Raw genomic sequence first — 24,234 nt, forward strand, 5'->3', positions numbered from 1 at the left:
GCTCGTGCCCTTTCCAAAAAAAACACTAAACTACACTGAAATGAGAGCGCAGCTCGTGCCCTTTCCAAAAAAACACTAAACTACACTGAAATGAGAGCGCAGCTCGTGCCCTTTCCAAAAAAAACACTAAACTACACTGAAATGAGAGCGCAGCTCGTGCCCTTTCCAAAAAACACTAAACTACACTGAAATGAGAGCGCAGCTCGTGCCCTTTCCAAAAACAACACTAAACTACACTGAAATGAGAGCGCAGCTCGTGCCCTTTCCAAAAAAACACTAAACTACACTGAAATGAGAGCGCAGCTCGTGCCCTTTCCAAAAAAACACTAAACTACACTGAAATGAGAGCGCAGCTCGTGCCCTTTCCAAAAAAACACTAAACTACACTGAAATGAGAGCGCAGCTCGTGCCCTTTAAAAAAACACTAAACTACACTGAAATGAGAGCGCAGCTCGTGCCCTTTCCAAAAAAACACTAAACTACACTGAAATGAGAGCGCAGCTCGTGCCCTTTCCAAAAAAACACTAAACTACACTGAAATGAGAGCGCAGCTCGTGCCCTTTAAAAAAACACTAAACTACACTGAAATGAGAGCGCAGCTCGTGCCCTTTAAAAAAACACTAAACTACACTGAAATGAGAGCGCAGCTCGTGCCCTTTAAAAAAACACTAAACTACACTGAAATGAGAGCGCAGCTCGTGCCCTTTCCAAAAAAACACTAAACTACACTGAAATGAGAGCGCAGCTCGTGCCCTTTCCAAAAAACACTAAACTACACTGAAATGAGAGCGCAGCTCGTGCCCTTTCCAAAAAAACACTAAACTACACTGAAATGAGAGCGCAGCTCGTGCCCTTTCCAAAAAAACACTAAACTACACTGAAATGAGAGCGCAGCTCGTGCCCTTTCCAAAAAAAACACTAAACTACACTGAAATGAGAGCGCAGCTCGTGCCCTTTCCAAAAAAACACTAAACTACACTGAAATGAGAGCGCAGCTCGTGCCCTTTCCAAAAAACACTAAACTACACTGAAATGAGAGCGCAGCTCGTGCCCTTTCCAAAAAAAACACTAAACTACACTGAAATGAGAGCGCAGCTCGTGCCCTTTCCAAAAAAACACTAAACTACACTGAAATGAGAGCGCAGCTCGTGCCCTTTCCAAAAAAACACTAAACTACACTGAAATGAGAGCGCAGCTCGTGCCCTTTCCAAAAAAACACTAAACTACACTGAAATGAGAGCGCAGCTCGTGCCCTTTCCAAAAAAAACACTAAACTACACTGAAATGAGAGCGCAGCTCGTGCCCTTTAAAAAAACACTAAACTACACTGAAATGAGAGCGCAGCTCGTGCCCTTTAAAAAAACACTAAACTACACTGAAATGAGAGCGCAGCTCGTGCCCTTTCCAAAAAACACTAAACTACACTGAAATGAGAGCGCAGCTCGTGCCCTTTCCAAAAAAACACTAAACTACACTGAAATGAGAGCGCAGCTCGTGCCCTTTCCAAAAAAACACTAAACTACACTGAAATGAGAGCGCAGCTCGTGCCCTTTCCAAAAAAACACTAAACTACACTGAAATGAGAGCGCAGCTCGTGCCCTTTAAAAAAACACTAAACTACACTGAAATGAGAGCGCAGCTCGTGCCCTTTCCAAAAAAACACTAAACTACACTGAAATGAGAGCGCAGCTCGTGCCCTTTCCAAAAAAACACTAAACTACACTGAAATGAGAGCGCAGCTCGTGCCCTTTAAAAAAACACTAAACTACACTGAAATGAGAGCGCAGCTCGTGCCCTTTAAAAAAACACTAAACTACACTGAAATGAGAGCGCAGCTCGTGCCCTTTAAAAAAACACTAAACTACACTGAAATGAGAGCGCAGCTCGTGCCCTTTCCAAAAAAACACTAAACTACACTGAAATGAGAGCGCAGCTCGTGCCCTTTCCAAAAAAACACTAAACTACACTGAAATGAGAGCGCAGCTCGTGTCCAGAAGATACAACAAAGCCTTTGCCAACAACGAGACGTATTTTCATACATAGGGAAGCCCTATAATAATAATAATAATAATAATAATAATAATAATAATAATAATAATAATAATACTCACCAGCACTATTAACACACAACGCGTCTTCATTGTCTTTGTTTTCAGGTGGAGAAGCGCGCTTGTGGCAGGCTGTAATACACACGAGTAACTTCGTAAAGCTTTTAAAAGAGGAATACAATAAAACCACACACAGAAACCCAAACAGCCAGGGCTATAAAGCAGCTCCTGCACAAACACGTCGCTAATAAATCGCGGCTCCGCGCCGCTGTGTTTGTCTCTGCGGGAGAGTCTGCATGTGTTCCGAAGCGCTCCCCGCTCGCCGGCTCGGAGGAAACGCTTCCTGGAACCCGCCTCCGTGCTGCAGCCAGCCTCACGACACACACCAGCCAAGGGGATGACCTACTTTCCAAAACCACGGGCCAGGAAACAACATGTCCCCTGTACCGGACCGGACCGCACTGCTCCGCGCTAAACCAGCTCACTTTTCAAAAGGAGAGCATGCTCCTCCTGCCTCCTGTTATAGACAGACAGACACAGACTCCTGCAGTCCGTTCCCAAACCTGTCTGTGCTTTACAATGCTTCCGTATGCTTTACCAGACCTCTCTGTGCTTTACAATGCTTCCCTATGCTTTACCAGACCTCTCTGTGCTTTACAATGCTTCCCTATGCTTTACCAGACCTCTCTGTGCTTTACAATGCTTCCCTATGCTTTACCAGACCTCTCTGTGCTTTACAATGCTTCCCTATGCTTTACCAGTACCTCTCTGTGCTTTACAATGCTTCCCTATGCTTTACCAGACCTCTCTGTGCTTTACAATGCTTCCCTATGCTTTACCAGACCTCTCTGTGCTTTACAATGCTTCCCTATGCTTTACCAGACCTCTCTGTGCTTTACAATGCTTCCCTGTGCTTTACAATGCTTCTCTATGCTTTACCAGACCTCTCTGTGCTTTACAATGCTTCCCTATGCTTTACCAGACCTCTCTGTGCTTTACAATGCTTCCCTATGCTTTACCAGACCTCTCTGTGCTTTACAATGCTTCCCTATGCTTTACCAGACCTCTCTGTGCTTTACAATGCTTCTCTATGCTTTACCAGACCTCTCTGTGCTTTACAATGCTTCCCTATGCTTTACAAGACCTCTCTGTGCTTTCCTATGCTGTATCACTCTGCTGTGCTGTTATAAAGCTGAGTGGTTGAAGGCTCCCTGCCTGCTGATTGCAATCTAGTGAATCAGCCTGTTCCTATAGAGCTTCCTGTGATCACTACAGAGAGTTTCCGATCACACAGAACTGAGCTCGGCTTTACAAGAAGCAAATCTCACTTCATCATCTCTCCCTCCCTCTCCCCTCCCCTGCGAGAGCTTGCAGCAGGAACACCGCTCACAATCTCTGTGTGAGAACCTGAACCAAACCACACCTCACAACACCCCTACTGCACCTCACGCACCCCTACCGCACCTCACACACCCCTACCGCACCTCACACCACCCCTACCGCACCTCACACACCCCTACCGCACCTCACACACCCCTACCGCACCTCACACACCCCTACCGCACCTCACACACCCCTACCGCACCTCACACACCCCTACCGCACCTCACACACCCCTACCGCACCTCACACACCCCTACCGCACCTCACACACCCCTACCGCACCTCACACACCCCTACCGCACCTCACACACCCCTACCGCACCTCACACACCCCTACCGCACCTCACACACCCCTACCGCACCTCACACCACCCCTACCGCACCTCACACACCCCTACCGCACCTCACACACCCCTACCGCACCTCACACACCCCTACCGCACCTCACACACCCCTACCGCGCCTCACACACCCCTACCGCACCTCACACACCCCTACCGCACCTCACACACCCCTACCGCACCTCACACCACCCCTACCGCACCTCACACACCCCTACCGCACCTCACACACCCCTACCGCACCTCACACACCCCTACCGCACCTCACACACCCCTACCGCGCCTCACACACCCCTACCGCACCTCACACACCCCTACCGCACCTCACACACCCCTACCGCACCTCACACACCCCTACCGCACCTCACACACCCCTACCGCGCCTCACACACCCCTACCGCGCCTCACACACCCCTACCGCACCTCACACACCCCTACCGCACCTCACACACCCCTACCGCACCTCACACACCCCTACTGCACCTCACACCACCCCTACCGCACCTCACGCACCCCTACCGCACCTCACACACCCCTACCGCACCTCACACACCCCTACCGCGCCTCACACACCCCTACCGCGCCTCACACACCCCTACCGCACCTCACACACCCCTACCGCACCTCACACACCCCTACCGCGCCTCACACACCCCTACTGCACCTCACACACCCCTACTGCACCTCACACCACCCCTCCTGCACCTCACACCAGCCCTACTGAACCTCACACACCCCTACTGCACCTCACACCACCCCCGGGAGAGGAGAACGGAGCGCGACAGGGGGGCGGGGCTCCAGTATAGTTTGCTAGTTTGTTGCCCCCTGCTGGACAGACACCACACCGGTTCTTGTGAGACTCTGAACACATTTCAACAGCAAGAGACGCTGCAGATTCCCACAGCAATCACAATCAATGCTACAATAAAAATTATAATAAAATTATAATAATAACACTTTCCATTTCAGATCATTTACAAGAAGTGTCTGACAAATTCTTTTCACACACATATTTATTCCCCCTCATATATATATAATATATATTTATATTATACATAAATACAACTCATTATCTCTTGTCCATTGTAACAGAAAACGCAGACAGAGCAGCTCCAGAAACACACTGTCCCTCCAGAGTGAGGGAGGAGAGACATCCCGCCTGTCCAGTTCACACTGTCCCTCCAGAGTGAGGGAGGAGAGACGTCCCGCCTGTCCATTCACACTGTCCCTCGAGAGTGAGGGAGGAGAAATGTCCCGCCTGTCCATTCACACTGTCCCTCCAGAGTGAGGGAGGAGAGACACCCGCCTGTCCAGTCACACTGTCCCTCCAGAGTGAGGGAGGAGAGACGTCCCGCCTGTCCAGTCACACTGTCCCTCGAGAGTGAGGGAGGAGAGACGTCCCGCCTGTCCATTCACACTGTCCCTCCAGAGTGAGGGAGGAGAGACGTCCCGCCTGTCCATTCACACTGTCCCTCGAGAGTGAGGGAGGAGAGACGTCCCACCTGTCCATTCACACTGTCCCTTGAGAGTGAGGGAGGAGAGACTGTCCCGCCTGTCCAGTCACACTGTCCCTCCAGAGTGAGGGAGGAGAGACGTCCCGCCTGTCCATTCACACTGTCCCTCGAGAGTGAGGGAGGAGAGACGTCCCGCCTGTCCATTCACACTGTCCCTCCAGAGTGAGGGAGGAGAGACTCGCCCGCCTGTCCATTCACACTGTCCCTCGAGAGTGAGGGAGGAGAGACGTCCCACCTGTCCATTCACACTGTCCCTCCTGAGTCCAGGAGAGACGTCCCGCCTGTCCAGGCACACTGTCCCTCCAGAGTGAGGGAGGAGAGACTGACCCGCCTGTCCAGTCACACTGTCCCTCGAGCCAGGCAGTCTGAGGAGAGACTGACCCGCCTGTCCATTCACACTGTCCCTCCAGAGTGAGGGAGGAGAGACGTCCCGCCTGTCCATTCACACTGTCCCTCCAGAGTGAGGGAGGAGAGACGTCCCACCTGTCCATTCACACTGTCCCTCGAGAGTGAGGGAGGAGAGACGTCCCGCCTGTCCAGTCACACTGTCCCTCCAGAGTGAGGGAGGAGAGACGTCCCGCCTGTCCATTCACACTGTCCCTCGAGAGTGAGGGAGGAGAGACTGTCCCGCCTGTCCATTCACCCTGTCCCTGTCCAGTGAGTCCGGAGAAACAACAGGCAGATAGTAGTAGATACACACAGACCCTCCACGCCCTGATCCAACACAGTCTGCACACAGATAGACAGATAGACAGACAGACACACACACAGAACTAACGAGCTGAAAGCTGTGATTGTCACAATGCAATGGATTGTTACAGTAGCCATCGTGCGCGCACACACACACACACAGAGTTCTGTGACTGACATCGCTGTGTGTCCAGTGTTGATAATGCAGTTTGCTGGTGTGTCATTGTGATGCCTCACAGTGTGTCAATGTCCTCTACGTCATCACACACACACACTGTCTTCAAGACAGGAACTTCATGCCACTTCACAGGCCCTTGTCATGACTCGCTGACCCCGCAGGTCTGTGCAGTGCAACGAAAAGTCCTGAAATGTGTTCTTGTCCAGACCCAGTCTGTGTGTCACTGACCCTCCTGTCCAGCGGTCCGGCCAGGCAGTCTGGGCTGGGAGAGGCTGTGTGCTTCAATGTAATCTCCCTTTAGTGCACAGCGACACCTGGTGGCCACACATTGTCACTGCAGCTGGATTTCAAACCTGGGGTCTGATGGGGGTTTTGAAAGGGGGGGTGGGGGGGGGGGGGGTGAAGGAGAATGTGAGAGAGGGAGAGACAGTGGTTGAGCAGGTTACACATTTCTAAGCTTAAAAAAAAACAACCCTCCTTCTAGACTGGGCAGTCCCCCCATTGTGAGAACAGCAGATGAATATTAAGTGAGTCTGCACTGCCCGGGTCAGATCCACACAGCTCCCTGCACGCCCTGCTCTAATCCTGTCTGCTTTGCGAGAAGCTCTCCTGCACTGCCCGAGTCAGATCCACATAGCTCCCTGCGCGCCCTGCTCTAATCCTGTCTGCTCCTCTTCTCTTTCGCCCCCAGCCCCGTGGTCTCACATGATGTCCACGAAGAACTCGCAGGGGTTGCCCATGGCTCTCTGGAGGGACTGGCGGCTGGCAGTGAGCTCGGGGGGGACGGAGCCCAGCTCTCGCACGGGGGGGCCCCCCGGGGGCCCGCTGCTCAGCACTAGCTTCGGAGAGAGCTTGGCCAGGCTGTAGGGGGGGGGCAGGCCTGGGGGACCGTGGGAGGAGGTGTGGCTGCGCTCGCTGTGGTGGGAGGGGGCGTGGCTGTGGTGGGAGGGGGCATGGCTGCGGTGGGAGTAGGTCCCATGGCTGCTGTGTGTGTAGGAGGCGTGGCTGTGCTGGGAAGAGGCGTGGCTCCCTGCACTGTGCTGGGAAGGGGCGTGGCTCCGGTGGCTATGCTGGCTCCGCCTCCCGCTGCGAGACCCCGGCTCTGATTCACTGCCGCCGCTGCCTGTCAGCTTGCGCTCCGTCTCTTTGATCCGCCTCCCTTTCCCTCCGCTTTGATTGGAGCCACTGCTTCTACTGCCTGAGAGAGGAGAGGAGAGAGACACAGAGAGAGAGAGAAGGAGAAAGAAAGAGAGAGAGAGAGAGAGAGGAGAGAAGAGAGAGAGAGAGGAGAGAGGAGAGACAGAGAGAGAGAGAGGAGAGAGACACAGAGAGAGAGAGAGGAGAGAGACAGACAGAGGAGAAGAGAGAGAGGAGAGGAGAGGAGAGAGACACAGAGGGAGGGGAAGTTCAGTTTAATATCAATCCTGGAATGGGTGATAACAGTGCAAACCAACAATCTCAAAACAGCAAATCAAAATAATACAAAATAACATCAAGAATCAGCAACAAAACACAAACCCGGGAGAGCAACCAATAAAATCAAATGAAATGAAACTGAATAAATATTAAGACAGACCCAGAACACTGCCACCACACCCGAGCAAGACCAGGACCGGACCGGGAATTCAATATGAACAGATACTGCCCTGCTGCAGCTCCGTGTGACCAGAGCTGGGCTCAGTACTGCACCAGGACCGGACCGGACCGGGAATTCAATACGAACAGATACTGCTCTATAGCGCTATTCCATCACACTCCACACCCCCCTGCTCTATAGTGCTATTCCATCACACTCCACACCCCCCTGCTCTATAGTGCTATTCCATCACGCTCCTCACCCCCCTGCTCTATAGTGCTATTCCATCACACTCCACACCCCCTGCTCTATAGTGCTATTCCATCACACTCCACACCCCCCTGCTCTATAGTGCTATTCCATCACACTCCACACCCCCCTGCTCTTATAGTGCTATTCCATCACACTCCACACCCCCCTGCTCTATAGTGCTATTCCATCACACTCCACACCCCCCTGCTCTTATAGTGCTATTCCATCACACTCCACACCCCCCTGCTCTATAGTGCTATTCCATCACACTCCACACCCCCCTGCTCTATAGCGCTATTCCATCACACTCCACACCCCCCTGCTCTATAGTGCTATTCCATCACACTCCACACCCCCCTGCTCTATAGCGCTATTCCATCACACTCCACACCCCCCTGCTCTATAGTGCTATTCCATCACACTCCACACCCCCCTGCTCTATAGTGCTATTCCATCACACTCCACACCCCCCTGCTCTATAGTGCTATTCCATCACACTCCACACCCCCCTGCTCTATAGTGCTATTCCATCACACTCCACCCTCCCTGCTCTATAGTGCCTCACTCAGCATGTGCCAGCAGCACTCGGGTGCAGTGTCAGACCCTGGCAATGCCACACACAGTTCATGCGGTGAGGGAGCGCGGGCAGGCTTACCAATCCCCCAGAGTCCTCTGCTTCACTCCTCCTTCAGTCTAACGCTTGCGCAGCAGAAAACAACAAGGGAACAACACTGTTACAAGAAGCACAGCCTCTGCCAGCACCCTCTCTCTGTATGGGGGGGTCCCGTGTGAGAAGGCAGGGCAGCACAGCCTCTGCCAGCACCCTCTCTCTGTATGGGGGGGTCCCGTGTGAGAAGGCAGGGCAGCACAGCCTCTGCCAGCACCCTCTCTCTGTATGGGGGGGTCCCGTGTGAGAAGGCAGGGCAGCACAGCCTCTGCCAGCACCCTCTCTCTGTATGGGGGGGTCCCGTGTGAGAAGGCAGAGCAGCACAGCCTCTGCCAGCACCCTCTCTCTGTATGGGGGGGTCCCGTGTGAGAAGGCAGGGTCAGGGTAGGGACTATTAAAGGGGTGTGGTCCACTCAGCTCAGAGTTACCTGGAGCAGCCCGCCCCTGTTCCACTCAGCTCAGAGTTACCTGGAGCAGCCCGCCCCTGTTCCACTCAGCTCAGAGTTACAAAACACACACACACACACACCACACAGCTCAGACACACCTGGAGCAGCCCAGCACACACACAAGCAGCAACAGACAACAAGAAACAGCAAACAACAAACACACACACACACCACACACACACACACACACAGACACACACGCACACACACGCACACCACTAGGTGACCTGAGTGCGGACCTCTCAGGGGAGGGGGAGGCGGTCATACCATCGTCGAGTTCGGACCCCATCCCTCATCCCGCGGAGCAGGGTGGGCCGTCCCCAACCTCGAGTCCTCGTTCCGTTTTGTCCGGACCCGCCCACCGATAGCCCACGTCAGAGGAGAGCAGTCTGTGTGGCGTGGGGGGGGTGCAGGGCTCGGAGAGTGGATGGACTCACGAACTCACGGGCCTCGCCGGGCGACACCTTTCGACAGGGGCGTCCATCACTCTTGACCGTCCTTTATGTCCTACCCGATCTTGTGTGACCGATAGTGGAGTTGGAGGAGGAGGGAGGGAGGGGCAGGGGGGGCAGCAGTGTCCTGCTCAGAAGCCCCCCCACTGGAGCCCTCGTTCAGATTGAGAGAGGCCAGGTCTGCGGGGAGGGAGAAGGGAGAGGGGGGTGAGAACCTGGCAAACAATACACCTAGAACACGTGGACTATCATCAAACGACATCTAAAACACGTGAACACCATCACATTGCATCTAGAACACGTGGAACATCATCATGCGACATCTGAACATGTGCTATCATCACACGTGATCTTGTTAATAATGTATTGTTGGCAGTGAGGGCAGTGATCTTGTTAATATCATATTGATGCAGTAGAGGGCAGTGATCTTGAATTGATGGCATGAGGTCAGTGATCTTGTTAATAATGTATTGATGCCAGTGAGGGCAGTGATCTTGTTAATAATGTATTGATGGCAATGAGGGCAGTGATGATCTTGTGATAATAATGTATTGATGGCAGTGAGGGCAGTGATCTTGTTAATAATGTATTGATGGCAGTGAGGGCAGTGATCTTGTTAATAATGTATTGATGGCAGTGAGGGCAGTGATCTTGTTAATAATGTATTGAGTGATCTTGTTAATAATGTATTGATGAGGGCAGTGATCTTGGGCAGTGATCTTGTTAATAATGTATTGATGGCAGTGATCTTGTTAATAATGTATTGATGGCAGTGATCTTGTTAATAATGTATTGATGGCAGTGAGGGCAGTGATCTTGTTAATAATGTATTGATGGCAGTGAGGGCAGTGATCTTGTTAATAATGTATTGATGGCAGTGATCTTGTTAATAATGTATTGATGGCAGTGAGGGCAGTGATCTTGTTAATAATGTATTGATGGCAGTGAGGGCAGTGATCTTGTTAATAATGTATTGATGGCAGTGAGGGCAGTGATCTTGTTAATAATGTATTGATGGCAGTGAGGGCAGTGATCTTGTTAATAATGTATTGATGGCAGTGAGGGCAGTGATCTTGTTAATAATGTATTGATGGCAGTGATCTTGTTAATAATGTATTGATGCTGAGGGCAGTGATCTTGTTAATAATGTATTGATGGCAGTGAGGGCAGTGATCTTGTTAATAATGTATTGATGTGAGGGCAGTGATCTTGTTAATAATGTATTGATGGCAGTGAGGGCAGTGATCTTGTTAATAATGTATTGATGGCAGTGAGGGCAGTGATCTTGTTAATAATGTATTGATGGCAGTGAGGGCAGTGATCTTGTTAATAATGTATTGATGCGCAGTGAGGGCAGTGATCTTGTTAATAATGTATTGATGGCAGTGAGGGCAGTGATCTTGTTAATAATGTATTGATGGCAGTGAGGGCAGTGATCTTGTTAATAATGTATTGATGGCAGTGAGGGCAGTGATCTTGTTAATAATGTATTGATGGCAGTGAGGGCAGTGATCTTGTTAATAATGTATTGATGGCAGTGAGGGCAGTGATCTTGTTAATAATGTATTGATGGCAGTGAGGGCAGTGATCTTGTTAATAATGTATTGATGGCAGTGAGGGCAGTGATCTTGTTAATAATGTATTGATGGCAGTGAGGGCAGTGATCTTGTTAATAATGTATTGATGGCAGTGAGGGCAGTGATCTTGTTAATAATGTATTGATGGCAGTGAGGGCAGTGATCTTGTTAATAATGTATTGATGGCAGTGAGGGCAGTGATCTTGTTAATAATGTATTGATGGCAGTGAGGGCAGTGATCTTGTTAATAATGTATTGATGGCAGTGAGGGCAGTGATCTTGTTAATAATGTATTGATGGCAGTGAGGGCAGTGATCTTGTTAATAATGTATTGATGGCAGTGAGGGCAGTGATCTTGTTAATAATGTATTGATGGCAGTGAGGGCAGTGATCTTGTTAATAATGTATTGATGGCAGTGAGGGCAGTGATCTTGTTAATAATGTATTGATGGCAGTGAGGGCAGTGATCTTGTTAATAATGTATTGATGGCAGTGAGGGCAGTGATCTTGTTAATAATGTATTGATGGCAGTGAGGTCAGTGATCTTGTTAATAATGTATTGATGGCAGTGAGGGCAGTGATCTTGTTAATAATGTATTGATGGCAGTGAGGGCAGTGATCTTGTTAATAATGTATTGATGGCAGTGAGGGCAGTGATCTTGTTAATAATGTATTGATGGCAGTGAGGGCAGTGATCTTGTTAATAATGTATTGATGGCAGTGAGGGCAGTGATCTTGTTAATAATGTATTGATGGCAGTGAGGGCAGTGATCTTGTTAATAATGTATTGATGGCAGTGAGGGCAGTGATCTTGTTAATAATGTATTGATGCTGAGGGCAGTGATCTTGTTAATAATGAGGGCAGTGATCTTGTTAATAATGTATTGATGGCAGTGAGGGCAGTGATCTTGTTAATAATGTATTGAATGTATTGATGGCAGTGAGGGCAGTGATCTTGTTAATAATGTATTGATGGCAGTGAGGGCAGTGATCTTGTTAATAATGTATGGATGGCAGTGAGGGCAGTGATCTTGTTAATAATGTATTGATGGCAGTGAGGGCAGTGATCTTGTTAATAATGTATTGATCCTGATCTTGGTATTGATGGCAGTGAGGGCAGTGATCTTGTTAATAATGTATTGATGGCAGTGAGGGCAGTGATCTTGTTAATAATGTATTGATGGCAGTGAGGGCAGTGATCTTGTTAATAATGTATAATGATGGATGGCAGTGAGGGCAGTGATCTTGTTAATAATGTATTGATGGCAGTGAGGGCAGTGATCTTGTTAATAATGTATTGATGGCAGTGAGGGCAGTGATCTTGTTAATAATGTATTGATGGCAGTGAGGGCAGTGATCTTGTTAATAATGTATTGATGGCAGTGAGGGCAGTGATCTTGTTAATAATGCATTGATGGCAGTGAGGGCAGTGATCTTGTTAATAATGTATTGATGGCCAGGGCAGTGAACCCTGAGGGCAGTCCATCGGGTTAGTAATACTGATGCAGATGATCTCTGTTAAACCCTGAGAAGGTGATCTTGTTGACAGTGTGTCTCAGGTAGCCGTGTTTCAGCAGGCTGCTTGCGTACTTCCATACCCGCCTACTCCCTGAACCCGTCCACCCGCGAGAAGAGCCAGTCCACCACGTCAGCACCTGGGCGGGGTGGAGAGGGCATTATCAAACCCTGCCCACTGCCTACCCCAGACCCCGACCCCAAACCCCAAACTCCCTACCACGACCCCCCTACTCCCTACCACGAACCCCAAACTCCATACCCCCTACTCCCGACCCCAAACCCCAAACTCCCTACCACGAACCCCAAACTCCATACCATGAACCCCAAACTCCATACCATGAACCCCCTACCCCAAACCCCAAACTCAATACCCCTACAACATACCCCTGCTCCCAACCACAAACACTGAACTCCCTACCCCCTACCCCCTACTCCCGACCCCAAACCCCAAACTCCCTACCACGACCCCCCTACTCCCTACCACGAACCCCAAACTCCATACCCCCTACTCCTGACCCCAAACCCCAAACTCCCTACCACGAACCCCAAACTCCCTACCACGAACCCCTAACAACATACCCCCTACTCCTGACCCCAAACCCCAAACTCCCTACCACGACTACCCCCTACTCCCGACCCCAAACCCCAAACTCCCTACCACGAACCCCAAACTCCATACCCCCTACTCCCGACCCCAAACCCCAAACTCCCTACCACGAACCCCAAACTCCATACCCCCTACTCCTGACCCCATACCCCAAACTCCCTACCACGAACCCCAAACTCCCTACCCCGAACCCCAAACTCCCTACCCCCTACCCCCTACTCCCGACCCCAAACCCCAAACTCCCTACCACGACCCCCATACTCCCTACCACGAACCCCAAACTCCATACCCCCTACTCCCGACCCCAAACCCCAAACTCCCTACCACGAACCCCAAACTCAATACCCTCTACCCCTACAACATACCCCCTACTCCCTACCCCAAACACCAAACGCAATACCCATGCCCCCTGCCCCCTGCCCCTCCTGACGAGTGCAGAGAGGGTTCTCTCTGCTCTACCTCTCCTCTCCCTCACCGATCACCGCGTTTCTGATGCTGATTTTCAGCCACATCCTGTCTCGTATCTCCAGGCCGGAGTCTGGGAGCTGCATCACCTTGACGATGGTTGCCATGTCGCTCTTGTTGACGCTGAGGGGCAGGTCATCGAACTCTGCGGGAGAGTGAGAGGTTACCCAGCGAAACCAGAGAAACCAGTAACACCAGAACTAACAATCCAACGACATGCAGGTCAACTGAGAGACTTCCAGTGGAAACGCTCGGCGCTGAATTCACACTGAAGACACTGAGAGAGAGGTTTCTGATTGGATTCTGGTACCGTAGTGAGGGAAGGGTCCAGTCAGAGCCGTGGTGTCGGAGATCCAGTCAGCTGGGTCAATGGGCCGAACCGGTTCCGCTGTGCAGAGGGAGGGAGGGAGAGAGAGAGACAGAGAGAGAGAGAGTAGATATTACACGCACTCTAGTGAGGTACACACGGTGTCTCAGTGTGTGTCTCAGTGTGTGTCTCAGTGTGTCCGTGTGTGTCTCAGTGTCTCACCGCAGGGGACGGTGAAGTAGCTCCGGGGGGACGGGTCCCAACACTTGGCCACAGTCAGACTGATCGGACTAGAGAGAGAGCGAGAGAGAGAGAGAGAGAGCTGTGAGCAAATGACACAAAACGCCACCCCCCCGCTCACCCCCTCACCCGGGCTGGCAGATGATCTCTCGTAGGATCCTCACCCCCCTCACCCCCTCACCTGGGCTGGCAGACGATCTCTCTCAGGATCCTCACCCCCCTCACCCGGGCTGAGGAAGGGGGAGTCGGGCCCGACCGTCTCTGCTAGAGAGAGTCACCTAGGAGGGGGGGAGTGGGGGGAGAGTGGGCCCGACGTCTGCTAGAGGAGAGTCTAGAGAGTGGGGTGAGTGGGGAGTGTGGGCACGAGTCTGCTGAGAGAGTCCTGGGTGACTAGGGGAGTGGGCCCGACCGTCTGATAGAGAGAGTAGAGAGAGTCTAGGACCTCACTTGTCCGGGGGAGTGGGTTCGGACGGAGGGGGGCCCGGCCTAGTTGGAGAGTCCGTAGGAGAGGGTTCCCCCCCTCACCCGGGCTGGCAGATGATCTCTCTCAGGATCCTCACCCCCCTCACCCCCTCACCCGGGCTGGCAGACGATCTCTCTCAGGATCCTCACCCCCCTCACCCCCACTGATCCGACCGTCTTGGACTAGAGGAGTGGAGTCCTAGGAGTGGGGGGGAGGTCCTGGCGAGTGGAGTGACAGGGTCCTAGATCGACTTAGAGAGAGTCGGGCAGTCCTACAGGATCCTCACCCCCCTCACCCCCTCACCCGGGCTGGCAGATGATCTCTCTCAGGATCCTCACCCCCCTCAGATGATCCTCACCCACCCCCCTCCCCCCCTCACCCGGGCTGGCTCTCTCAGGATCCTCACCCCCCTCACCCCCTCACCCGGGCTGGCAGACGATCTCTCTCAGGATCCTCACCGCGTCGTCATTGCTCATGTTCTCAAAGTTCACATCGTTTACCTGAAACACACAAGGAGGGGTCAGAGAGTAGAGAGAGAGAGAGAGAGAGAGAGAGAGAGAGGAGAACCCCCCCCCACACTCACTCACTCCAAGGTCCCCCTCACCTGCAGCAGCATGTCCCCGGGTTCGATCCTCCCGTCGGCTGCCACGGCCCCCCCCTTCATGATGGAGCCGATGTAGATGCCCCCGTCGCCCCGCTCGTTGCTCTGCCCCACGATGCTGATCCCCAGGAAATTATACTTCTCTGAGTGAGAGAGAGAGAGAGGAGAGAGAGAGAGACCGAGAGCAGAGACGCACACACACACACAGCACTACCACACGCACACACACACACTACTCACTTGTCTGTCTGTTGTCCTGGTGTGAGGGTCTCTCCTGTTGGATGGTGTGAGTGTGTTGTGATGTGTCTCGACAGACCGTGACTGCTTGTCTCCTAGTGATTGGTGTGAGTGTGTGTAGTGATGGATGTCGTGATGCGTGTGCGTGTGATTGGACACCGGGTCTTGTCGTATGGTGGGTGCGTGTGGTCCCACACACACTACCACACGCACACACACACACACACTACCGACATGCACACACACACACACACACAGCACTACCACACGCACACTCCGCTCTCTTACCCATGTTCAGGGTGACGGGGATGATGTTCACAGACATGGTTGAGTCGGTGATGCTGCTGAACGAAGAGGACTGTGGAGAGAACAGGCAGATCAACCAATCAGAGCCTGCCTCCCCCCTGGAAACAGGCAGATCAACCAATCAGAGCCTGCCTCCCCCCTGGAAACAGGCAGATCAACCAATCAGAGCCTGCCTCCCTGCTCACCCTCTCAATCTTTGGTTCCTTGGGTCTCCGACGCCGGCGCTTGTGTCTCTTCATCAACCGGGACGAGGAGCTGAGCCCTGTGGAGCTGCTGAGCCTGGAGAGAGAGAGAGAGAGAGAGAGCCCTGTGGAGCTGCTGAGCCTGGAGAGAGAGAGAGAGAGCTGAGCCCTGTGGAGCTGCTGAGCCTGGAGAGAGAGAGAGAGGAGCTGAGCCCTGTGGAGCTGCTGAGCCTGGAGAGAGAGAGAGAGGAGCTGAGCCCTGTGGAGCTGCTGAGCCTGGAGAGAGAGAGAGAGAGAGAGGAGCTGAGCCCTGTGGAGCTGCTGAGCCTGGAGAGAGAGAGAGAGAGAGAGAGAGAGAGAGAGAGGTGAGGTGAGGGACCCCTCGACGCCATCCTGAGAGAGACTGAGCCCTGTGCCATGCCGACTAGGACCTCTGAGCTCTCTCTCCTAGAGAGGGACACCCTCGACGACTCGGACCTCTCTCTCTCGCTCTCATGACTCGGGACACTCGACGACTGGAGAGAGAGAGAGAGAGAGAGAGAGAGAGAGAGAGAGAGAGACTCGGAGACACCTAGACGACTCGGACCTTTCAGAGAGAGAGAGGAGCTGAGCCCTGTGGAGCTGCTGAGCCTGGAGAGAGAGAGAGAGAGAGAGAGGAGATGAGCCCTGTGGAGCTGCTGAGCCTGGAGAGAGAGAGAGAGAGAGAGAGAGAGAGAGAGATTCTAAGACTCGGAGCTCTGGACCGACTCGACTCGACCATGAGCACCTCGACGACTCTGGATGGAGGAGGGAGAGAGAGAGAGAGGAGAGAGAGAGAGAGAGAGAGATAGGAGACATCTCTCATCCTCTCCCGTCCACTCACTCTCTCTCTCTATGTTCTGTGACTAGCTCGAGAGAACTGACCGTCGATTACCCAAGACACTGGATCGGAGCTCTCTTGACTGGGCAGCTATATGCTGGTTAGCAGGTAGTTGAGGTTAGTAGCTGGCTGGGGGGTACTTATCTGGGGTTGTCCCGTTGCCCCTGGTTACCTGCTGGCCTCGTCCTCCTCCTCTTCCTCCTGCGAGTCGATGAAGGAGCTGGAGTCGAGTTCGCTGCTCAGCAGGGAGGCGTCATCCACCCCCTTCACAGGGTCCCGGGACAGCGAGACAGGGGGCTTCAAGAGCCCGTCCAAACGGGGGACTGTGGGGGAGCAGATCCTGATTAATGAGAGTAAAGAGACCAGAGCCCTCCCTCCCCGCCCCCATCCCTCCATCTCACACACACACTGGGATCAGTCTGATCACCCCATATAACACAGCGCACCCCAAAAACAAACGACCTTCGCTCTCCTCCTCTCTCTCTCGCTCTCCTCCTCTCTCTCTGTAGAATTCACACTGCCTCCCTGGCTCTCCTCCTCCTCTCTCTCTCTCTCTCTCTTCCTCCTCCCTCTCTCTGGTACTCACACACTGCCTCCCTGGCTCTCCTCCTCTCTCTCGCTCTCCTCCTCCATGAGTGGTTTCTCTCCTCTCCTGAGGAGAGAGGACTCTCTCTGGAGGCGCGAGGGGAGGACTGCTCTCCTCTGGCAATGCGATAGGAGGAGGCGGAGAGGGAGACACCTCGCTCCTGTGCTCCTCCTCTCTCTTCCGAGGACTGGACAGGGAGGAGGAGCTCTAGGAGCGGCTCTCTCTCTCGCTCTCCTCCTCCCTCTCTTCCTCTCTCTTACTCTCCTCCTCTCTCTCTCTCTGGTACTCACACACTGCCTCCCTGGCTCTCCTCCTCTCTCTCGCTCTCCTCCTCCCTCTCTTCCTCTCTCTTACTCTCCTCCTCTCCTCCTCCCTCTCTCTCTCTGGTACTCACACTCTGCCTCTGGCTCTCCTCCTCGCTCGCTCCCTCTCTCTCGCTCTCCTCTCTCTCTCTCTCTCTCTCTCTCTCCTCCTCTCTCTCTTGCTCTCCTCTTCTCTCTCTCTGGTACTCACACTCTGCCTCTCTGGCTCTCCTCCTTGCCCTCTCTCTCCGATGGCTCAGGATGGACTCTGTTCCCGTCTCCGTGTCCGGCCCGGCCCGACTGCCCGGCGCGTTCGCACTGCAGTGGAGAAACAGGAGAGACACTGAGATGTTCCTCCAGTCCCACAGCAAGACTCCAGCACAGGGTCGTTACCACCTGCTTCCACACGGGGCAGCAAAACCCCAGGAATTACACACACAGGCAGGCAGGTAAGTGTGAAAGATCACAGTGTGTTCAAAGTTCTCTCTCTGTGCCTCTGTATCTCTCTCACTGTGTGTGTCTCTGTCTCTTACTGTGTGTGTGTGTGTGTGTCTCACTGCGTGTCTCTGTCTCTCACTGTGTGTGTGTGTGACTCGCAGGAGCGAATGACACACTGTGTGTGAAAGGAGAGTGTTCGCACAGATCTCTCTCTGTCTCTCACTTGTGCTGGTCGTGTGTCTATGTGATGTGTCTGTTCTCCGGGTCTGCGTGTCTCCGTCTCTCACTGGAAAGGTGTGGCCGTCATCTAGGGGGGGGAAAGACGGCGAGGGGGGGGGGGGGGGGCGGGGGCGGAGAGGGGGGTTCCTCATGGTGTGCATCAATCTCTCTCTCTCTCTCAGAGACAAGGAGAGGGGTCTGGGCACAGCAGAAAGGAGAGACAGCTCCGCTGTGTCTCTCTCTCTCTCTCACTCACTGGAAGGAGGGGGGTCTGGAGTCCCCAATGCCGCCAGTCCTCTCGAGGGGAGGGGGCAGCTCCGGCTGACTCTCTGTGCACTGAGACCCCCCATCAGAATGAGAGCCCTCAGCCAGGACCAGCTGGAGAGAGACAAGAGGGGTTAACACAGGCAGGAGAGGAGGGGGGGCAACAAAACAGTGTAACCCCACCCACCCATCATTTATTAAAAGGCCTCGTTGGCTGTCCGGTTTGGTTGGTACTCACCCAGGACACGACTCTCCCGTTGAAGCAGGGCAGCTTCGCATTGTCATCAGAGACCTCTTCCTTCACTACCCTGCAGAGACACAGAGACAGGGTCACACCCACACCCTGCAGAGACACAGAGACAGGGTCACACCCACACCCTGCAGAGACACGGTCACACCCAGACCCTGCAGAGACACACAGAGACAGGGTCACACCCAGACCCTGCAGAGACACACAGAGACAGGGGCACACCCACACCCTGACCCTGCAGAGACACACAGAGACAGGAGACAGGGTCACACCCAGACCCTGCAGAGACACACAGAGACAGGGTCACACCCAGACCCTGCAGAGACACACAGAGACAGGGTCACACCCAGACCCTGCAGAGACACACAGAGACAGGGTCACACCCACACCCTGCAGAGACACACAGAGACAGGGTCACACCCACACCCTGCAGAGACAGGGTCACACCCAGACCCTGCAGAGACACACAGAGACAGGGTCACACCCAGACCCTGCAGAGACACACAGAGACAGGGTCACACCCAGACCCTGCAGAGACACACAGAGACAGGGTCACACCAAGACCCTGGAGAGACACACAGAGACAGGGTCACACCAAGACCCTGGAGAGACACACAGAGACAGGGTCACACCCAGACCCTGCAGAGACACCAGAGACAGGGTCAGACCCTGCAGAGACACACAGAGACAGGGTCACACCCAGACCCTGCAGAGACACACAGAGACAGGGTCACACCCAGACCCTGCAGAGACACACAGAGACAGGGTCACACCCAGACCCTGCAGAGACACACAGAGACAGGGTCACACCCAGACCCTGCAGAGACACACAGAGACAGGGTCACACCCAGACCCTGCAGAGACACACAGAGACAGGGTCACACCCAGACCCTGCAGAGACACACAGAGACAGGGTCACACCCAGACCCTGCAGAGACACACAGAGACAGGGTCACACCCGGACCCTGCAGAGACACACAGAGACAGGGTCACACCCAGACCCTGGAGAGACACACAGAGACAGGGTCACACCCGGACCCTGCAGAGACACACCAGGGTCACACCCGGACCCTGCAGAGACACACAGAGACAGGGTCACACCCAGACCCTGCAGAGACACACAGAGACAGGGTCACACCCAGACCCTGGAGAGACACACAGAGACAGGGTCACACCCGGACCCTGGAGAGACACACAGAGACAGGGTCACACCCAGACCCTGCAGAGACACACAGAGACAGGGTCACACCCGGACCCTGCAGAGACACACAGAGACAGGGTCACACCCACGACCCTGCAGAGACACACAGAGACAGGGTCACACCCAGATCCTGCAGAGACACACAGGACAGGGTCACACCCAGACCCTGCAGAGACACACAGAGACAGGGTCACACCCAGACCCTGCAGAGACACACAGAGACACGGTCACACCCAGACCCTGCAGAGACACACAGAGACAGGGTCACACCCAGACCCTGCAGAGACACACAGAGACAGGGTCACACCCAGACCCTGCAGAGACACACAGAGACAGGGTCACACCCAGACCCTGCAGAGACACACAGAGACAGGGTCACACCCAGACCCTGCAGAGACACACAGAGACACGGTCACACCCTCGCGATGGGACCGACGTGGGGGTAACAATATGGAGCAACGCCACACACAGGGAGGTCTGTTTTCGGATTCTCGAAGGGCACTGGATATGTGTTTTTGGCCCGCCCCCCCCCGCGCTGTTTATCCACCGCAATGGCGAGCAGCCCGTGGGGGTCTCTCCTGCCCCTTCTACTCCCTGCTGGCGCTCCGGGATCTCCCGATCCCCCACAGGTCAGGCCGCATGGTTGCGCCCCCGCAGCCGGGGTCTTTTTTTTTTGCAGAAGACAAAACAGGAATGGGCAGGTCGCGCAACCCGGGCTGGGCTATGATAGATTTTAGATGCGCTCCCTGCGTTTGCACGGCAGTGTGGCTGCCCCTGAGGGTGACACTCCTCTCCCTAACGCGGACGCGAGCGGGCTCCCTCCAGCGATAGGCACACGTAGGACGAGACAACGCGAGAGATGAGGAGAGGGGGGCGCGCGGCGGTGAGCCAAGCAAGAGCGCCGATAGAGGCAAGAAGGAGGGGGAGACCACACCCACGCCCTGCAGAGACACACAGAGACAGGGTCACACCCACGCCCTGCAGAGACACACAGAGACAGGGTCACACCAAGACCCTGGAGAGACACACAGAGACAGGGTCACACCCAGACCCTGCAGAGACACACAGCCTTCATTAAAGGAGCTTTGCTAAACCCTAACCCGGGCGGCAGGTTTGTCTAATCGGTTAGACGCGCTGTTACAATGTACCCCGCTGCGGGCTCACCCCAGTAAACACCTCTCTCCCCGGTCCCAAGAGAAGCAGGGATCAGGCTGGCGAGCTCCTGGCACTGCATTAACCACTAACCTCGAAAGCGACGGCGTGTTAAACACAGCGCTCGGAGCAGCGCTGCCGCGGTCTGTGCGCTCTATAGCATTAGTAACAGGATAATAACGCGCTCATGATACCGCGCCGCGCTGCAGCCGCACTCACCCGAAATCCTGGTCCATAGATTTGAAGAAGAATTTGTAGGCACTGACAGGCCGGTTACCGAGCACATTTTTAAAATCTGCCAGAGTGACTTTTTCGGGAGAAACGGTCAGCTTCACTAAATATGGAGTCTCCTCTTCTTCGATATGGTAGATTATTTTAGTTTCCGCCATGAGTAAAGCAAAATAAACGATAACAAGGGACAGGATTGGAGGAGGCGCTGCTGGGGAACAATATGGAGCAGCGCTCTTTACGCACACACAGGGATGTCTGTTTTCTGCTCGAAGGCACTCTTCCCCCGGCTCCTGGCCGCGCTGTATCACCGCACTGGCGGAGCAGCCCGGGTCTCTCCTGCCTGCGCTCGGCTCTCCCGATCCAGCGTCTTTGCAGAGCAACAGGAAGGGGCAGGTCGCGCAAACCCGGCTGCTGCGGCTCTGATAGATGCGCTCCCTGCGATTCTGCACGGCAGTGCTGCCCCCGAGCGGCGAGCGCAAGAACTGACACTCTCTCTCTGTCTCTGTCTCCCTCCCTCTCTCCCCCCTCCCTCTCTCCCTATCTCTCTCTCTCTCCCTCTCTCTCTCTCTCTCTCTCCCCCTCTCTCTCTCTCTCCCCCTCTCTCTCTCTCTCTCTGTCTCCCTCCCTCTCTCTCTCTCTCCCTCTCTCTCTCTCTCTCTCCCCTCTCTTCTCTCTCCTCTCTCTCTCGCCTCTCGCCTCTCTCTCTCTCTCTATCTCTCTATCTCTCCGAGCAGAGTAAGAGAGAGGAGAGGTAGGGGTAGGGAGCAAGCGCGGCTGACTAGGGGAGGGCTGGTCGACGAGAGAGGGAGAGTAAGGCTCTCTCTTTCTCTCTCTCTCTCTCTCTCTCTCCCACTCTCTCTCTCTCTCTCTCCCCTCCTCTCTCTCTCTCTCTCTTCTCTCTCTCTCTCTCTCTCCTCTCTCTCTCTCCCTCTCTCTCTCTCTCTCCCTCTCTCTCTCTCTCTCTCTCCCTGACTCTCTCTCTCTCTCTCTCTCTCTCTCCCTCTCTCTCTCTCTCAGCGGAGAGGACGAGACGACAGAGAGTAGAGATAGAGAGAAGTATCTCTCTCTCTCCCTCTCTCTCTCTCTCCCCTCTCTCCCTCTCTCTCCCTCTCTCTCTCTGTCTCTCTCTTCTCTCTCTCTCTCGCTCTCTCTCTCTCCCTCTCTCCTCTCTCTCCTCTCTCTCTCTCTCCCTCTCTCTTCTCATCTCATCTCAAGCCGATCGCATCTACTCAGTAACTAACTCGTAAATCTTATATCTTCCTTATCGGGACAGAGCGATCTAGCGCTAGGAGAGAACGTCGTAGCAGGAGAATGGAGCCGCATCTTATCCCAGACTCTAGCTCCCCTCAATTCCTCTCGCTCTGGTATCTCTGTCGTACTTAGGTCTCAGAGAGGGGCTCTCTCTCTCTCCCGAGAGTCGAACTTACAGATCTCTCTGAGAGAGACGGGAGAGCAGAGATCCTCTTTTCAAGGGCGAGGAGGGGAGGTCTCCTAGGGGAGACATCCCCTCCCTCTCCCTCTCTCTCTCGCCTCTCTCCTCTCCCTCTCTCTCCTCTCCCTCTCCCCTCTCCCTCCCTCTCCTCTCCCTCTCTCTCATCTCTCTCCCTCTCTCTCTCCCTTCCCTCTCTGTCTCTCTCTCCCTCCCTCCTCTCTCTCCCCCCCCTCTCTCTCTCTCTCTCCCTCTCTCTCCCTCTCCCCCCTCTCCCCTATCTCTCCCCTCCCTCCCCCTCTCCTCTCTCTCCTCTCTCCCCCTCTCCCTCTCCTCTCTCTCTCTCCCCTCCCCCTCTCTCTGTCTCTCTCTCCCCTCCCTCCCCCTCTCTCCCCCCCCCTCCCTCTCTCTCTCTGTCTCCCTCCCTGTGTCCCCCTGCCCCCCTCTCCTCTTTTATTGCTCTCTGTCTCCCTGCACACTAGCACGCACCCTCCCTTCTGTCTTTTTTTTATTCTCTCCCTATCTCCCTCTCTCCTCCCTCTCTCTCCCTCTCCAGCTCGATAGTTCTCCCTATTCTAATATCTGTGTGTGTGTGTTGATTGTCAGTTTTGAGTGTGCGATCCTCTCCTCTAACTCTCTCTCTCTCTCTCCCTCGTACCCCTCTTAGATCTAAGCGCCCCCGCAGGACTCCCCCCTCTAGTGGTTCAAGGCTAGGATCTGGTGTACATTATATAATTATTCTCCCGACGCGCTTGTCTCTCATCTCAGCCTCTCTATCTCGAGACGGGTTTTCAGTAAATCCTTGCATTTCCCCCGCAGGACTCTCCCCTCTCCTGGTTCAGGCTCTCTGGTGTAATTATATAATTATACTCTGTGTTTTGCCCGGGTCTGTCATCTCGGCTTCTTTCTGCCTTCATAATGATTTCAGCTCCAGTTGCGTTGCTTAGTTACTCGACGCTGTGTTTCCGGTCAGCTCTGTCATCCCGGCATTGTTTCTGACTCTGCGATGACATCACTGCCAAGCCCAGGCTGTGACGTCAGGTGTAAGTGCGGCAGCAGCCCCCAGGCCCCCCATTAATGAGCTCTCTGTTCATTCATCGCATTATTAACAAGCTCTCTGTTCATTCATCGCATTATTAATGAGCTCTCTGTTCATTCATCGCATTATTAACGAGCTCCCCTCTGTTCATTCATCGCATTATTAACGAGCTCTCCGTTCATTCATCGCATTATTAACGAGCTCTCTGTTC

At 53.8% G+C, this 24,234-nt stretch overlaps 2 protein-coding genes across 2 annotated transcripts; both read right to left on the reverse strand.

Moving 5' to 3' along the window:
• Positions 1 to 6,587: 6,587 nt before the first annotated feature.
• LOC121328932 (segment polarity protein dishevelled homolog DVL-3-like) lies at positions 6,588 to 9,387 on the reverse strand. The gene is made up of 2 exons (XM_041274077.1): positions 9,366 to 9,387; positions 6,588 to 7,352 (listed from the first exon to the last, which is right to left on the reverse strand). The coding sequence occupies exons 1-2, from the start codon at positions 9,385 to 9,387 to the stop codon at positions 6,856 to 6,858; spliced, it is 519 nt and encodes a 172-aa protein (XP_041130011.1). The 3' UTR covers positions 6,588 to 6,855.
• A 3,332-nt stretch (positions 9,388 to 12,719) lies between these two features.
• On the reverse strand, positions 12,720 to 22,064 carry dvl1a (dishevelled segment polarity protein 1a). The gene is made up of 13 exons (XM_041274547.1): positions 21,544 to 22,064; positions 18,960 to 19,029; positions 18,714 to 18,835; positions 18,012 to 18,118; positions 17,085 to 17,235; positions 16,057 to 16,150; positions 15,854 to 15,923; positions 15,332 to 15,471; positions 15,151 to 15,227; positions 14,247 to 14,314; positions 14,028 to 14,105; positions 13,728 to 13,862; positions 12,720 to 12,782 (listed from the first exon to the last, which is right to left on the reverse strand). Exons 1-13 carry the CDS (start codon positions 21,711 to 21,713, stop codon positions 12,730 to 12,732), a joined length of 1,335 nt encoding a protein of 444 aa, XP_041130481.1. The 5' UTR covers positions 21,714 to 22,064; the 3' UTR covers positions 12,720 to 12,729.
• Positions 22,065 to 24,234: the final 2,170 nt, after the last annotated feature.

This window comes from Polyodon spathula, chromosome 16 (genome assembly GCF_017654505.1).
Source record: "Polyodon spathula isolate WHYD16114869_AA chromosome 16, ASM1765450v1, whole genome shotgun sequence".
Lineage (NCBI taxonomy): Eukaryota > Metazoa > Chordata > Actinopteri > Acipenseriformes > Polyodontidae > Polyodon > Polyodon spathula.

Excerpts from the sequence above, each read along its gene's own strand:
- LOC121328932 (XM_041274077.1), bottom strand. The coding sequence starts at position 9,387 with ATGGGGTCCGAACTCGACGATG. Across the intron at positions 7,353-9,365 it reads GGGGTCCGAACTCGACGATG|GCAGTAGAAGCAGTGGCTCC; the intron begins GTATGACCGCCT and ends CTCCTCTCTCAG.
- dvl1a (XM_041274547.1), bottom strand. The coding sequence starts at position 21,713 with ATGGCGGAAACTAAAATAATCTACCATATCGAAGAAGAGGAGACTCCA. Across the intron at positions 18,119-18,713 it reads TCCAGACCCCCCTCCTTCCA|TGCGAACGCGCCGGGCAGTC; the intron begins GTGAGTGAGAGA and ends TCTCCACTGCAG. Across the intron at positions 15,924-16,056 it reads AGGAACCAAAGATTGAGAGG|TCCTCTTCGTTCAGCAGCAT; the intron begins GTGAGCAGGGAG and ends TTCTCTCCACAG.